This window comes from Tachypleus tridentatus, chromosome 10 (genome assembly GCF_004210375.1).
Source record: "Tachypleus tridentatus isolate NWPU-2018 chromosome 10, ASM421037v1, whole genome shotgun sequence".
NCBI lineage: Eukaryota > Metazoa > Arthropoda > Merostomata > Xiphosura > Limulidae > Tachypleus > Tachypleus tridentatus.
The window spans coordinates 143,166,620-143,183,721 of NC_134834.1; the positions used below are offsets into that span (position 1 = coordinate 143,166,620).

Here is a 17,102-nt window from a genome sequence, read left to right on the forward strand (position 1 = left end):
TGAATCAGTTCTAAGCAAAATTCAAAGGATATTTGTTCCATCGCGCCAAATGTTTGATGTTATTTAATTTTCCTATTACGATCCCGTAATACTGCACTGTATAGAAAACAAGGAAACGACAACTTTGTAATTCCGTAGTTTTATAGATATATATCATAATAAACATAAATATTAACTTACATACAATAATTTAGAAAAATGTACAATATTTAAGCCTAAACTATTTAGAGTCGTAAACAAAAAGCTAATAATATCTGTAACGGATTTACTGTTATACATTTATTTTAATATCTACGTTTGTTTCAGTTTAATGCATATAACATATATTGTTACATGGGTATTCCGCAAGTCCCGCCTGTTCTCTAAATTTGTAGAAGATTCTCGAGTGTAAGAATCAACAATATGTTTTAAAAGTACTAGTGCAGGGATGGCGAGCCTTTATGAGATGTGTGCCCAAATTGGGAATAATCCTCTAAAAAATTATCTCGCGTGCTCATGGTAATTTTTAGCAGCAGATTATCATTTATTATTATTCTGAATTATTTTAAATGAAACAGCTTTAGGAGTTACATGTTACTAATAACTATAGTAATTCATAATAAATAAAATTAATGAATTACCAACAGCAATAATGGATTTTGTTTAAGGAAACAGAAGGAATCCTTTTGGTTCTTTATATTTATTCATTGTTTTACTATTAACGGAAAGCATATTGTGAAATTATAAGTTTTGGTTCATATTATGTGACATAAAAATCAAAAACCAAGGAAAGGAAAATAGCATATTTTACTCTTAGTGAGACATTTGCTGCTGCACCAACGATGACGGATAGTTTATATCAGGTTTGTATTTGGTTGTTTTGAGAAATATGCAAGCAGCACTAGTTTAATCAGCAAGTCTATTCCTATAATCACACTTTACAAAGTTCATTACTGAAAATAATGATTCGCATAAATACTTTGATGAAAATGCTCTTAATACTGACATTGAGACATTTTTCAGACAGTCAAAAGTTTCAGGAATAGAATTCCAGAGTTTCAGAACCTCATTTTCTGCAATTTTCTGCTTTATTCCAGTCACTAACCGATCTCTTTCAATAATTTCTAGTTCAGCTCTTAAGTTGACAAAATTTTGCCTTCAAATTGAACTGCTTTGTAAATCAAGCAGTTGCATCTGAAAATTATCCAAGTAAATCCAATGCAGCATTTCCAATTTCAGTTTGTCTAACGATCAACTGTCTGCATACTTTATGAATTTTACACTTTCTTCAAATAGCCTGAACTTATCTTATTAAACCTTAAAGAAAATTGTTCAAATGTTGAATTAATGATGCTTGAAAATTGCATTTGCAAGCTCCGAATGTATATTTTCTCATGAGTTTGAAGATCTGCCACGTGATTTTTTAGGTTTGGGAAATATTTAAAAGTGCCATTGTAAACATCACGTTCAGAAATTTTCAGTTTGATTTCTGAAGCTTTCATGCTATCAAACACCCAGCAATCTAGTGTTCAAGTCATTTAAATGCGAGGAGAAATCTGTAAGATACATCAATCTACAAACCCACACAACATCAGATAATTCTTGACAAGAAAAATTTTCATTTGTCAAAACCAGACGAATTTCATCTAAACACTCAATAAATCGTTTAAGGACAGAACTTCTAATTAGTCAACGAACATTGTCGAACGTAAGCAGTCCTATGTACACCGAATTCGCCTCTCTCAGTAAATTCTGAAATTGTCTTTTTCTAAAGCATGCGCAGAAATACAATTAACTACCTTGGTTACAAGAATTTCGCCTAATAAGTGGAAAAGCTAGCCATCGCAACACGCAGAGAGTCGGTTAGGGTGTTGTTGGGCAACTGCAGTCAGTATACTATAAGTCTCGGACGTTACACTTCTGACAAATGCTTATTAATCGGAAGACTACAGATAATTGACTAGGAACGTTTATAGACCTCGAACACTACAAACTTCTGTGAATTAACTTCTGACATTAGTATTTCTACAAAGACATTAGATATTTTCGTCGAGAAAAAACTCGCGTATAAAGAATAGAGCTAGCTAGCATTCCCGTCAAGTGAAGTGTATCTTTGTATTAACATAAAAGTAATTTGTGCTTTGTAAACCGTCGACAAATATTCAGTTCCAGACCGGATATAGGGCTTAATATTGTTTGTAAGTTCGTAAAACTTTTGAATATAAATTATTATATAACTGTTATTATAAATTGTATTGTTGTTTGTATATTAAAATATATTTGTGTTAAGAAAGAAAAACTGTGTGTACCAATCTACTTGGCAAATATAATAAATATAAAAAATATCGACATTCAACTTCTAAACTGAAATTCATATTTCCAGTTATTTGAAATCGTAATTCGTGACGTACGTAATATAATAAATATAACAAATTATAACAAAAATATATGATTAATATCTAAGATAAAAATTCTTTCTTTCGAATTCGCTAGAGAAACCCGGCATGCTCAGGTGGTTAGGGCACTCGATTAGCAATCTGAGGGTCGCAAGCTCGAATCCCCGTCGCACCAAACATACTCGCCCTCCCAGCCGTGGGGGCGTATAATGTTACGGTCAATCCCACTATTCGTTGGTAAAAGAGTAGCCCAAGAGTTGGCAGTGGGTGGTGATGACTAGCTGCCTTCCCTATAGTCTTACACTGATAAATTACGGACGGCTAGCGCAGATAGCTCTTGTATAGATTTGCGTGAAATTTAAAACAAACCAATCAATACAGAAACTTTCTGGTTGAAATGGCCACTCAACCTAAACTAAAGTTCTCAAAAACTACTTTGGCTCTTAATGGTTGAGACTTTTTATATAAACCCATGAAAATATTTAAAAAAAGCACAGTACTAAAAACAATTAGTTATACGTGAGCGATCGAGTGGTATATACCTGCAGCGCCTTTCACGCAAGTCTTTTACAAAAATATTACAAAAGTACGGCGTCGTAACACTTCATGAACCGGTTACTGTTGTCTTTAATTTTGAAGACTTTCTCATAAGACAGCCTTTCTAAGCGGTCTAGAAAAAATATTCAAATGCGCTTATCTCTCTACGTAAATAAACCGTAATCAATGTGATCATTCTCAGATACTTAGAAACTTGTTAATACATTCAGAACTTTCAAGAGCCACGTGGTAAATTAGTGTCACCTGTGTTCATCAGGCGTAATAGAGATCACACTGATGATATTACGTGTTATAGTTAATTTTTGACGTGTCTCCGACTTATTATGTTACGTATGTTAACGTATTACTATTTCAAATAATCGGAAATTTGAATTTATAACTTTATGAAATTGATTTGTTTTGAATTCCGCACAAAGTTACACGAGGGCTACCTGCGCTAGCCGTTCCTAATTTAGCATTGTAATGTTAGAAAGAAGACAGCTAGTTATCACCACCCACCGCCAACTCTTGGGCTACTCTTTTACCAACGAATAGTGGGATTGGCTGTATTTGTTATAATGCTCCGATGCTGAACGGGACGAGCATTTTTGGTGAAGTGAGGATTCGAACCCGAGACCCTCAGATGTCTAGCCGAGTGCTTTAACCACTTGTACATGCCAGCCCACTTAATGAAATATAAATATGTATATCAAATTTACGATATTTGCTAACAAGATTAATACACACAACTTCCTATTTTAACAGAAATATATTTTAGTATACAAACAAAATACAATACAATTTATAATAACGGTTATTGCTAATAGTTACTACAAATGCTAGTTTATATACAAGATTTTTCAAAGTTACAAACAATACTGAGTCTTATATCTTGTCTGGAACGGAATTTCGTATTGACGTTCACGAGGAACAAATTAGTTCTTTGTTGATACACCTATACACTTCTTTTGAGAGCTATCTAGCTTGAAACACCCGTAAGTTTTCGCCGGCGACAATATCTAATGTCTTCGTAGAAATACTAATGTTTGAAGTTAAATCATTGTAGTTAATGGTTTGTAATGTTCGGAATATTTAAACGTTCCTGGTCAAATATTGTAGTTTTCCAATTAATAAGTGATAATCAGAATTATTGTTTCTGAGGCCGATAACACACTGACTGTAGCTGACTAATAATATTCTTCTTCTGTCTCTAGGCTGACCGCTTTTATACGACTTGCGATTTTTTTAGAAATGTTAACAATGTTCAAAAACACTCCAGAGTTTCGTAAAATAAATATTGTTGATTCTTACTCTCAAAAATCTTCTAAAAATATCGAGAACAGACGAGACTTGAGCAATACACAGTCAAGAATATATGTCACGTACAAAATGGAAAACTATGCTTTGAGAAATGTAAGTAATAGCATCTATAGTGATCGTGAATAATGCTGAGGTACTAACTGTTAAGTATTATCACTTATACTTGTATGACAAAATGTAGGCATTGAATTCTGTTGTTGTTGTTGTTTTGTTGCATTTCGCGCAAAACTACTTGAAGGCTATCTGCATTAATCGTCCCTAATTTTCAGTGATCCGCACATTGGAAACATCTGACGACATCAAGACATAGATGTTTAAATTCATAAAGATTATCAACAATAGTAATTTGCCATTATTTAAGGATAACATTCAATAACAGATAAAAAGTATCGCCTACATTAATTTTGAATAATGTACAGATTCATACTGCTTATGACTATTAGCTGTACTCATTTAAAGTAATGAAGAGATTCGAAGCGAGGATGATTACCTACGTTGATTTAAGTTATGTACAGATGCATACTGGTGAGGCCCGGTATGGCTAAGTGTGTTAAGGCGTTCGACTCGTAATCTGAGGGTCACTGTTTCGAATTCTCGTCGCACCAAACATCCTCGCCCTTTCCGTGGGGGCGTTAAAATGTAACAGTCAATCCCACTATTCGTTGGTAAAAGAGTAACTAACCCAAGAGTTGGCGAGGGATGGTGATGACTAGCTGCCTTCTCTCTCGTCTTACACTGCTAAATTAGGGATGGCTAACGCAGATAGCCCTCGTGTAGCTTTGCGCGAAATTCAAAAACAAAACAAACATACTGGTGATGACTATTACTTGTACTGATCTACACTAATGAAGATATTCGAAGCAAGAATTATTATCTAGATTGATTTAGGATAATGTACAGATTCATATTGATAAGAACCGTTACCTATATACATCAAGAAGAATGGAAAGTTCAATATTCCCTGGAATAGTGACAATTAATGTAGTATTAAAGACACATTCAAACTGAAATTACTTAGATTGATGAGAACCATTACTTACACTTATCTAGAAGTATGGAGAGTTCTGTAATCCTGAGAATGGTTACTATTAATGTAGTATTAGAGACACACTCAAACTGAGATTACTTAGATTGATGAGAACCATTACCTATACATATCTAGAAGTATGGAGAGTTCTGTATTCCTGAGAATGGTTACTACTAATCTCATGTTATAAACACATTCAATCTGAGTGAACTATTACTTATCTAATATTATGGACGGTTTCAATTTGGTAAGGACCGTGTTTAACCAATTTTATTCATGGAAACATAATATAAAAGGAAATTTTGTCATCCCTAGCAATCGAATATGAATATTTCTATTAAATAAAATAATTCACATTTTTGATCAATCAAAGATACGTTTTAACTAAGTAAACGACGTCTTTTCTCTGTTTTAATTGAAATTTGTTTATTTAAAATAGTATTAAATGGATTTAAAGTGTTGATTTTACCAATAAATTTGTTTTTTGAATTGAATTTCGCGCAAAGCTACACGAGGGCTAGCGTCCCTAATTTAGTAGTGAAAGACAGCTAGTCATAACCACTCACCCGCCAACTTTTGGGCTACTCTCTTATCAACGATTCATTGTAACATTATAACGCCCCAACGGTTGAAATGATGATCATATTTGGTTGGACGTGGATTCTAACCCACGAACCTCCGATAGCGACAAGAGCGAAGTAATCTTATTTCCTAAACTATAAACCCGTACTGTGCTTTTTAAATCTAACTATAAATAATAAACAAAAATATTTGCTTTGTGCACAGTACTTGCAAAGTCCCTTTTCACCAGTAACCTTTATAAGCACAAAACAATCAACGTTTTTGTTGCTAATTAGTTCTACTATATTTTTTCCAAATTCAATGTGTTCGTAAAACTGTTGTTGTTTTTTTAAGGGTTGTTATAGTTGTACGACTTCATAAGATACATTGGACCCACTTTATTCTTCGGTTTGCCATACATATAAAGAAAACCAAAAAAACCTTTGTTTTTTTTTATTCAAGAGCAAAGCTGCACAATGGACTATCTGTGCTTTGGTTACAGCAGGAATCTACTTCTCAATTTTAAAGTTATAAGACCTCGAACTTACCTTTGAGCCACAGGATGACTTTCCGAAACTGAGAAAGATGTATGGATTCCAAGACTGAACTAGTTTGTTTTTTTTTATTTTGCCGAATTTCATAATATTAATATTTAGTTGTTTGTTGTTTAACGCACAGGTACACGATGGGCTATCAGTACTGTGCCCATCACGATTACCGAAACATTTGTTTTCAGTGTTGTGATCCCTCAGACATGCCGCTTGGGCACTGGCGGAAGGTGGGATTGGCCAAACAATACTAAATATATTGGCGCTTTATACAGTCGGAACGAGATATAAACAAAACTAGGTCGTGTTACAGTAACAACACTACATTATTTGACATTTAAATTTCAGAATCTGATTCTTAATATATATATATATATATTGAGTTACTCCTGGCAAATAATCATTCTCATGATTTTTTTAAATTGCTGTCTGACAATATCTGCGATACAAAACAAATAAATATTATAGTAAAGAAACCTGTTATTTTGATTTCTGAACCGAAACCCATTAAACAGTATTGTGTTATCCAGTAGGTTGATAACAAGCGTCAAGTGTTTTGACAGTCATAAGGAGAGGTGTTTCACCCACACCCAACAGAAGGTTTTCAACCACGTGCTTGCAGGGGCCCGTCAGTTTATTGAAGAATTATGTGTATCAGGAGGTGTACAGCAAGGTATGTACCTTTTTCTCAAACATACTGAACTAAAAATTATATTAGACAAATAATCCATACATATAAAGACTATAGTAGAGTTTCAGTCATTAACAGACTAGCCGCTTTCTTTGGAATATTTAGTTTCAGATCGGTATAAAGTAAATATACATAAAATTCGTATAGTTAATAAATAAGCGTGTTCTAAAACGAATTAACTCCTCTTATTCTTCGGTAAAGAGTTTCCGAAAAGCGAGAAGTGGTATGAACGAGTTGCCTTCTCTCTAGTCTATCATTTCGAAATTAAGGCGAGTTAGGGCAAATAGTCCTCAAATAGCCTTGTTCAAAATTCAACAAATAAATCAATCAATCTGTGAAATAACACTTTGCATTTTGACTTACAATAATGTTTCTTAGAAAGTTGACTTTCAATAATTCATAACATGAATTAAATAGGCACTAGAGTTAATAAGTTATACAAATTTACGTGTAATAGTGTACATTTTTAAAACTGATGAATTATATATATTTTAAGATAGACCAAATATACATGTATTAATTAACAAAATGTTTATGTTTTGATTTAATGAATGAAAAAAGTGTTATTTTTGTGTTTTGGTTTTGTTTGAATTTCGCCCAAAGTTACACGAGGGCTATCTAAGCTAGCCGTCCCTAATTGAGCAGTGTAAGATTAGAGGGAAGGCAGTTAATCATCACCACCCACCGCCAACTCTTGGACTAATCTTTTACCGACGAATAGTGGGACTGACCGTCACATTATAACGCCCCCACGGCTGAAAAGGCGAGCATGTTTGGTAAGACGGGGTTTCGAACCCGCGACCCTCAAATTACGAGTCGAGCGCGTTAATCACCTGGCCATGCCAAGCCATTTTGTGTATTCAAACACAAAACTACATAGTGGACCATTTGTTTTTCGCCACTTGCGGATGTCAAAACTTCAATTGTAGCATTATAATTTAGAAACCTTCTGACCTATCGTTGTGGTAAACGAAAAGGATTACTTGTATTAGAGTTAATACAGTACTTATTGTTTAGATTTAACAAAACGTGCAATATTAATTATATATAACTTTTGTTATAATTAATAAAAGAATCAGTTATAGGGTTCCAGGTTGGATTTGAATTTCGCGCAAAACTACACAAGAGATATCTGTGCTAGCCGTCCCTAATTTAGGAGTAAAAAACTCTTGGGCTATTATTTTACTGCCACATTATAACTCCCACATGGCTGAAAGGTCGAGCACCTTTGGAGGGACAGTGACTAGAACCCGCGATCCTCAGATTGTGTGTCAAGCACTCCTAACCATTTGGCCTATAATGGTCTAAAGTTAATGTGCTGTATATGTTTTAAGGTTAATGAAGTGTTTGTGTTTGTGTGTGTGCATTTATATATCCTATGTTAAATAAACCATAAACATATACAAGATATATCATGATAAAGTTAATCAAGCTTTTCGTGTTTCATTTTGCGGAATACCTCTGTTGCATGCAGGAATACTGCATATTTCCTGTTTCCTTATTTAATATATTCGTATGCTTTTGATTTTCGTACATTTTGGGTATATAGTCCTAATAGAGAAAGTCGGCCAAGGGAGCCACTAAGTTACTTCACCCTAATAATCTACTGTACTTGTTCATTCAAATACATGTAACACGTACTTTCTGAGAAGAAAGGTTCCTGTCGAGTGGAAAATAGAATATCGAAATAAATAATGAATGTTTCCACTTGCAGGCCAGTTGATATCTTGAGCATACAACCTAATTTATTTTGCAATGAGAGTAACCACCAGTTAGATGGGTAGCACCAGCACTCATAGAAGAACAGCATTAATGTATTGTATGCATAATTTCGTGTCTTATTAGTTTACTACAGCAGTATTACGAATGGTAAATATATTTATATTTTAGATTCGAAAAACTCAGAATACATTTTTCTCTTTTAAACTTTGCACGTGGTTATTTCACTGTATTATACATTGTGAATTCATATTTGCTCCATAATACATTTTCTGGGGAACCTTTCGTTATTGTTTGGAACTTACCTGGTTGCTTTAAGGTATATCAGCATTTGAAAAATCACAGAATAAATAGGAAAGAAAAAAAACTTATGTTTTGGTCAAGGTATGTACTGGTCATTATTAATCCCTTTAATAAGTGGGCTGAAGCTTAAACGGTGGTCGGTACTTCAGTAGCATTTTCTTCTGACCTGTTGGCATAACGATGAATAGCCTAATTGAGTGTGCCAGAAAATATTCTGTAGATCAGAGTTAATTTCAATAGCCATCTGTTTTATGAGTTGAGTAAACTCTTGGGCGTTTTGAAGACGCAAACTTTGCCTTATCACACCAATCTAATATTTTAGTAGAACAGGTAATACAAACTATCAAGTGTATGTTTGCAAAGTTTTTCATCTGGCCGAACCGAGATATGTAAATTTGCATGTGTGTTATGATGATATACTGCATAAGAGACAGGATTTAGTGAGGAAGTATTGCTTCCTGTGGATTTAATGCATAGTTCATCCCTAGAGCAGATGTGCTGCGGTGTTCACAAATCTTTACTGTATTATTCACATTAGTTTGTGCAGTAACAAATAGAAAAGGCCGTCATTCTACAGAAAAAAAATGTCTTGACAAACTCATTAGTCAACAAACATTTCAGTGTAAAGACCTGGGTATAGTTTTGGTATCTACCAATAGCATGGAATCCGTTTGGTTTTGACTGGACATGTTACTATCTCCTACTTTAAGAGGTCAATCCATTGAACTGTTAATTACAGCAATCATGTGGCAGGTTCATAGAACACAACGATAATTTCAGGCTTATTGGCTTGCTCAGGAATGAAAGTTTAAGATTGATTAGGTAGTATAAGATAAACTGGGTGAGGAAGTGCCAAGGCAGAAGAGGCTGATGGTTAGCCAAAAATCTGAAGATGGCATATTGATCACTTCTGCTTGAATTAACTGCCATACCAACAGCTAGGAAAACCACTGAATGCAATATCACTAACTAAAGGAAAACGATATTTCTTTCTTTCTGAGGTATTATACGGTGTCTCATGGTTAAATATTTGCATTACATTGTGCGGTTATTGCAGAGATAGGATGGTTCGTTGGTCAAAAGCTTAACAGGACAGAAAAGGCATTGTGACCTTTACTTTCCAATATGTCGAACAAATTTTGACATAACATGGAGAACTGTTCAATTACTATATAACCAGGAAAGCTGGTGTAATGGCTAGAGCATGAACAATTTGTATGACTGAGGATTACCAATATCAATTGAAACACCCAGATGCAATCCTTACTTTATCAACTATAAAAGGATTTTATACTTCAAAATAACAGTCTCATATTTGATATTTATCTACCCCCGGTGGCTCAAGTGTATGTCTGTGGATTTACATTGCTAATACTCTTGTCTCAGTATCTTTAGTAGGCACAGTACAGATAGTTAATTGTGTAGCTCTGTGTTTAATAACAAATAAAAATTGTCTGTCTGAGTGTTAATAGAGGTTCAATAGAGTAAATTGCACAATAGATATTTTGTGAGAATCAGTCATTCTGTCAGTCTGAGTTCTACTGATAATAATGTGATATATTGTAAGAATCACTCATGTCTGTCTGAGTATTGGCAAGGGATTAACAGAGTCGATTTTACAGTACCCACTAGAATCTTCTCCGTATGCTTTATTCTATATATATGACACCCTTCCATGTGCAGTGAGGGAGTTGTGCTCTTTCTCAGGATGTTGTGAATCTAAGTGGAATATTTTTGTTTCATTTGCCTGCACCTACTTCGCCGTGTTGCTAGTTGGAACAATTTTATTGGTTCATGAAGGATGATACAATATCTTGATCGTTCAACTGTTGGAGCTAGTGGTCATGTGGAACAACAAATACTTTAATTTAAAATATTGTATTTTGCCTTAGCTGATCTGAACGTGTATTGATATATAATGTAGTGAAAACACGAATATGAATCTTGGCTGCAAGAATATTAGCTTACAAATCTTTTTAGGGTTAATACTACTAGTAATTACTTATTTCTAATGTTCAAAATTTGGTATGTAGATGGCATCATTAATATGACAACACCATAACCATAACCACAACCATTGAGAGTTAGAATACGTAGCTCATATAGGTTCCTATGATGATAATGTACAAGTTGGAGTTGTCTACCTTAAATTACTAGTATGTGTGTCAGTTGTGTAATGTTAATACGTATATATGGCAGTATACATGTATAAATAAATATGTGCTGATATTATGTAAAGTTATTCATGAATGATGTAAAACAAATAAATCCATTCTACTAAAATCGAAACTATTAAACAACATATGAATGAAAACGAAAGATTTAATCTGCGTGTTAAGACTTTAAGGTATGAAGTAAATTGCAGTTACTTATAACCTGTGGATACAGAGAACCTGATTTTGTTGTTAATGTTGGTAAGAGAATATTTCAGTTTCAACGCTAAAATTTTTGATAGGTAGTGGATTTTCACGGAAGAAATAAGAATAATGGGTAGGTTCACACTACACTTGGAGGAAAACAAAGTTTTATCTTATATTTGTACTAGCAATAGTGAATAATATTTCAGTTTGATCATGTTAACATACTTACAACAAAATGATTTTTTTTAAATTATATCCAAAAACCGTGTCTTACTTGTCATGCCAAATGTTAGCATGTTTCACTTATTCTTTCATCTAGTCATGACTGGTTGTTTTCAATCATACAAATCATCGTATTTTGATAAGCAAACACTTTTACAGAATATTTTATTAACATTGTTTCAGTCAAGGAGGTGGAAGAAAGTAACGTCCACGAGGTAATGCATCATAATCACCTTTAGCGTGCACTAAATATATAGCTGAAAAACAGAACAATAGTAAGGGAAATATCACTGTTAATAAATTATTATGATCAGAAGATCAAGATCAGCATCCTGTTGTTACTGGTTTGTCCTGATTATTTGTCGAGGTATTAGGATTTACAGTATCACCCCAAATCTTTTCTGCCAGGCAAGGTCTCTATCTGTATAACCACCATAAGATAGTGAAGGAATGTATCTGATATTCAGAGTAGCAGTTTTAGCTATTATCGAAGCAATTATAACAGTGTAGAGTACAAATTCGTTAAGGTCAAGTGTGATACCCGATGACGACTGGGACATATACAGGTGAAAGAAATACATTTTTATACATTTTATATATACGCGGACATGTAAACTTCTACGATATAGTTTGATCAAAGCAGTAATGTTTGCAACTTGTATCAAAAACTAACTATTTAGGACAAAAAACTGTTGTAATCACACCAATATAATTTTAACTTTCACTTATAGTTGAGTGACTGATAAAATATAACGTGGTTGATAGTTACATTAGATAAGATGACTTATGGATTTATATAAGATCAAATTCATAACACTTCTGACTGCCTTGTTCTCAATTAGTCATTTGTGTTATGCATACAGTCTTTGAGGTATCTCATACATTTCCGCACTGCAAAACGTAGAAAGAATACAGCAGATGTTCCTGTATGGTGATTTCAAGAACATTTTGAAATATCCTGTTTTGTCTAAAATACCAGGAGCCAGCTCTTTCTTCATCTTGATAGAGCTCATGGATAAATATGCATTGTTGGCCAGTATATTTAGCATGATGTAATTATTTGAGGAGACCAAAAGGCAGACCACAATGTCTTTAAGGCTTTTTTCATTAGCCTCAAGTAAGCTTGTAACTACCATGCTACTAAGAGAAAATGTCTTGAGATCACACAACCTTCAGCAGTCAGTCAAACCATACAGCCTACCCCATCAAGATAATGAAACTGACATTAGAGCTCTCCCCTGCTACCATTCAGTTAAAATACTGACACAAGAGCTCTTTCCAACCATGTTTAAATTGAAAGTGACAGAGACATTAGAAGTTCAAGGAATAGCCATAACCTGCCCAATGGACAGACACTACCATCATCCAGTGTGTTTACACACTCAGTGGGATTATTATATATATATATCTCGAAAGAAACGTTTTCAAAGCTAAATTGTTCAAGAAGATGTTCTAAGTGCTCGTGAAGGTCCACTTCATCCACAACACCAGAGGCATAAATGATACCACTAGCTCACTCATAGCCAGAGAAGCTCTGGTGACCCTAAAGATCAGTACAGAAACATTAACATCTTCTGACGTTGTTCCACAAATGACTAAACAGTCCTGAAGAAATCTCAGTGCCGAGGTAAACTTTTGTTGCCAAGAGAAAGCAGTGTACAGAAGACTGGGTAATTTATAGCCAAAGAATATAACCTTTTAAAGGTTCGGAATCCTACTCTTCAGCCGAAGGATGATGTGTACTATCTCTAATCTGAGTTGACGCTCAAAAGGTTACATGCAAATTCATTTTTGTATTTGTGTATATCTTATAATGCACTTTGTCTATATGCAGTCATGTGAAAAAGTGAGGACACCCTATGAAAGCCTGGGTATTTTGGTAATATTTTAATATATAGATATTTAATCTCAATTTTAACAATACTAAGAGATTATAGGAATATAACTAAACAATTAAAACTGAAGAAAAGACTTTTCAAGATCTTCTGTAAATGTAATTATACAAAAATGCATATTCTAACTGAGGAAAAAGTTAGGATACCCCACCCTCTAATAGCTGAAATAACTGTAGTGAGACGCTTCTTGTAGCCATCTACCAGTCTCTGACATCAGTCTGAAGAAAGTTTGCCCTACTCCTCAATGCAGAATTCTTTCAGCTGTGAGAGTTTGAGGGGTTTCTTGCATGTACATCCCGTTTCAAGTCACCCCACAGCATCTCAATGGGATTAAGATCTGGGCTTTGACTCGGCCATTCCAGGACTCTACATTTATTAGTTTTCAGCCAGTCCTTGGTGAATTTATTGGTATGTTTTGGGTCATTGTCGTGTTGCAGGGACCAGTTCCGCTTCAGCTTTAATTATCGTACAGATGGTCTCACATGATCCTCAAGCACCCTTTGATACACAGCAGATTCATGGTGGATTCTATGATTGTGAGCTGTCCAGGTCCTGCTGCAGCAAAGCAGCTCCAAACCATGACACTTCCACCTCCATGCTTCACAGTTGGTATGACGTTCTTTTCCTGGAATGCTAGATTTGGTTTACGCCAAACATGTCCTCTGTTGTGGTGTCCAAATAATTCAATTTTGGACTCATCTGTTCAAAGAACATTATTCCAGAAGTCCTGGTCTTTTTCTACATTCTCTCTGGCAAACATCAGTCTGGCCTTGATGTTTCTCCTTGCACACCTCCCATGAAAGTTAAACTTATGCAGTATCTTTCTGCTTGTAGAGGCATGCACTTTCACATCAACAATAGCCAGAGCCTGCTGTAGGTCCAGTGATGACATGTTAGGGTGTTTGGAGATCTCTTTTAGCATCTTGCGGTCTGCTCTCGGGGTGAACTTGCTTGGACGACCAGACCTGGGCATGTTGGCAGTTGTTTTGAAAGCCCTCCACTTGTTGACTATTTTCCGGACAGTGGAATGGCTGATTTCAAAATCTTTTGTGATCTTTTTAAATCCCTTACCAGACTCACAGGCTGCTACAATTGTCTTTCTGAAGGCCTCAGACAGCTCTTTTGCTCTCACCATGGTGCTCACTCTCACTTCAATCGTCAAGAACACACCAAACTAAATGTCTGAGGTTTAAATAGGGAAAGCCTCATTCAAAATGCTGAGTAACGATCTTCTAATCATGTGCACCTGGTGTGATACACCCGTGTGAGAGTTGAGCCATTTTAAGTGGGAATAAATGTGGGAGTGTCCTAACTTTTTCCTCAGTTAGAATATGCCTTTTTGTAGAATTACATTTACAGAAGATCTTGAAAAGTCTTTTCTTCAGTTTTAATTGTTTAGTTATATTCCTATAATCTCTCAGTATTGTTAAAATTGAGATTAAATATCTATATATCCAAAAATGTTACAAAAATACACAGGCTTTCATAGGGTGTCCTAACTTTTTCACATGACTGTATGTACATATTTGTTTTATGTAACGTTTTTATATTTGCACTTTTTGTATTTAGTGTTATGAAAAAGGTAACTTTAGTATTTTACACAGTGAATTAATTTATTTTGTGCTTTTTAACTTTAGTATATTTTCCTTTTTGTTATTTTTTGATTTGGTATAAAAATAAATTCATTTTGATTTTTAAAAGGTTTACTTACTTTTATTTTTATGTTTAATGGAGCAGTTGTTTTATATAACATTTTGTATAATTTTTGTTGAGTAGCTTGCTTATGCATTTATATAATTTTTATGTGTAACTTTTTGTTTTGTATAATGTTATCTACTTTAGTTATATTTACTGAGCCTACAAGTATTATCTAGGTTCTAGAGTACGTAACACCAATTATTTTATATGTAAGATGGTTTTTCTCACACTTAAAGCTAGGAATGGCATTAAGGTAAAAGGGAAGAAGAAAGAACGTGGCATGCGTACATAATACATGTCTCCTACCACCTTATTTAATATAAAATGTGTCAGATAAGAGAGCCATTAAGGTCCATCTCAACCTAGTTAACCACTAAAGTGTATCATTCAACTAAGTTGTCACAGACACTTTCTCATGGGAATGATTCTTGGAAAGTGGGTCGCGCAATATTGAATTAAACAGTGATCTCTTCCTCTGGCAGGTCAGACGATAAGTCAAAGATACAACCACGTTCATTTTGCACTGAGAGTGACTGTCAGTAATGAGTGTAGCACCTGCTCCCTGAGAAAGATATCGTTAATCTTTTCTCAGCGTGGAACAGTGATATTAAAGATCACAGATTTAGGTTTCAGATCCGACATATCCAACAAACCTCTTTTCCGAGAACTCTCCAATAAAGGAATCCTAATATAAATGTATGTAAACTTTAATCTGTTATATTAACTCAAATTAGGTTGGAGGAGAATCCACAGTTGCACTCTAATGGATTTTCTGGTGAGTCTTTTGTCACCCTAAAGAACCTACTTAATTACTTAATGTGAATCAGTGTATCTAAGAGTATTACTCATCTTTATGGGTGTAAAGTTTAAATATCAGTTTGTAATTGGGCACATCTTATTGGCAATAGAAATAACTTCATGATTACCTCAAACACTAATTCACTGAAAACTAGACAAGGAAACTTCACTGACATTGTCCACAACGATGAACAAATATGTAACGATTTAAAACATGAACAAGAGAGCAACTTTGTAAAATAACATATTTTGTAAAAGAATAGCATGCTAGTAACGTATATACATTCAATCTCAAGAACATAAACGAACTTAAAATACAAATATTCATAACAACATCAAAACGTGCATGCCATCATGAAACATGAAACCGTCCAACGTTAGCATTCATAAGTACACAACATATTATAAACTATCATGCTCTTTTCCATACATAAATTTAATACTTGCCATAGTTCTGTGAAATATCTTACATTTATCGTTTTATTCTTACCTTTCCCATTTTTTACACGTTCTGAAAAGAACTTCATGTGCATCTTTTGTTGTTTTTTTTCAATTTCATGCTATTCCAGCATTTACACCAATTATGGCTCTCACTATTAAGTATTCTAGTAAGTATCATAAAGTCTAAATATCTTATGTCTCATTGTTAAATTAGTAAATACACAACTGACATAACATTTTACCAAAGTGTTTTAATTATTTTGTCATCAAGGTACTCCAGTTACTTTGTCAACCTTCTTCACTTACACCTCACCAGCTTCACCAAGAACTTGAAGAAGGTACTTTAGTTACTTTTGTAGTTAGCTTCACTAAAGACCAACTAAGTATTTTAGTTACCTCATACACCAACTCACTGAAAACATGACAATAAAAGTGTACTTACATTTTCCACACGGTGGTTTATTTGTGTCATTGAACAGCTTCAGGAGGAACTTGCTCATCCACTGTAATTATTTTAACCAGCTTTATTGAAGACTTGCCAAAATGCTTTAGTTAAGTCGTCCACTAACTTACTAATGATCTGTCCAGGTATTTTAGTTCTTTTGTT

The 17,102-nt window shown here is 34.3% G+C and overlaps 1 protein-coding gene and 1 long non-coding RNA gene across 5 annotated transcripts in view; one reads left to right on the plus strand and one right to left on the minus strand.

Annotated features, from left to right (window-relative positions):
* LOC143230494 (uncharacterized) overlaps positions 1-17,102 on the plus strand; it is a 198,273-nt gene that overhangs the window by 170,480 nt on the left and 10,691 nt on the right. For 3 of the 4 annotated variants that reach the window (XM_076464171.1, XM_076464169.1, XM_076464170.1), the window contains exon 4: positions 6,899-7,041. In XM_076464171.1, coding sequence (XP_076320286.1) covers positions 6,899-7,041 — 143 coding nt within the window. The remainder of the gene's footprint in view (positions 1-6,898; positions 7,042-17,102) is intronic. The other variant, XM_076464172.1, reaches the window with a different exon arrangement.
* The window catches only part of LOC143230495 (uncharacterized), a 37,367-nt gene that overhangs the window by 15,034 nt on the left and 5,231 nt on the right, over positions 1-17,102 (minus strand). The gene's annotated exons all lie outside the window — the stretch shown is intronic.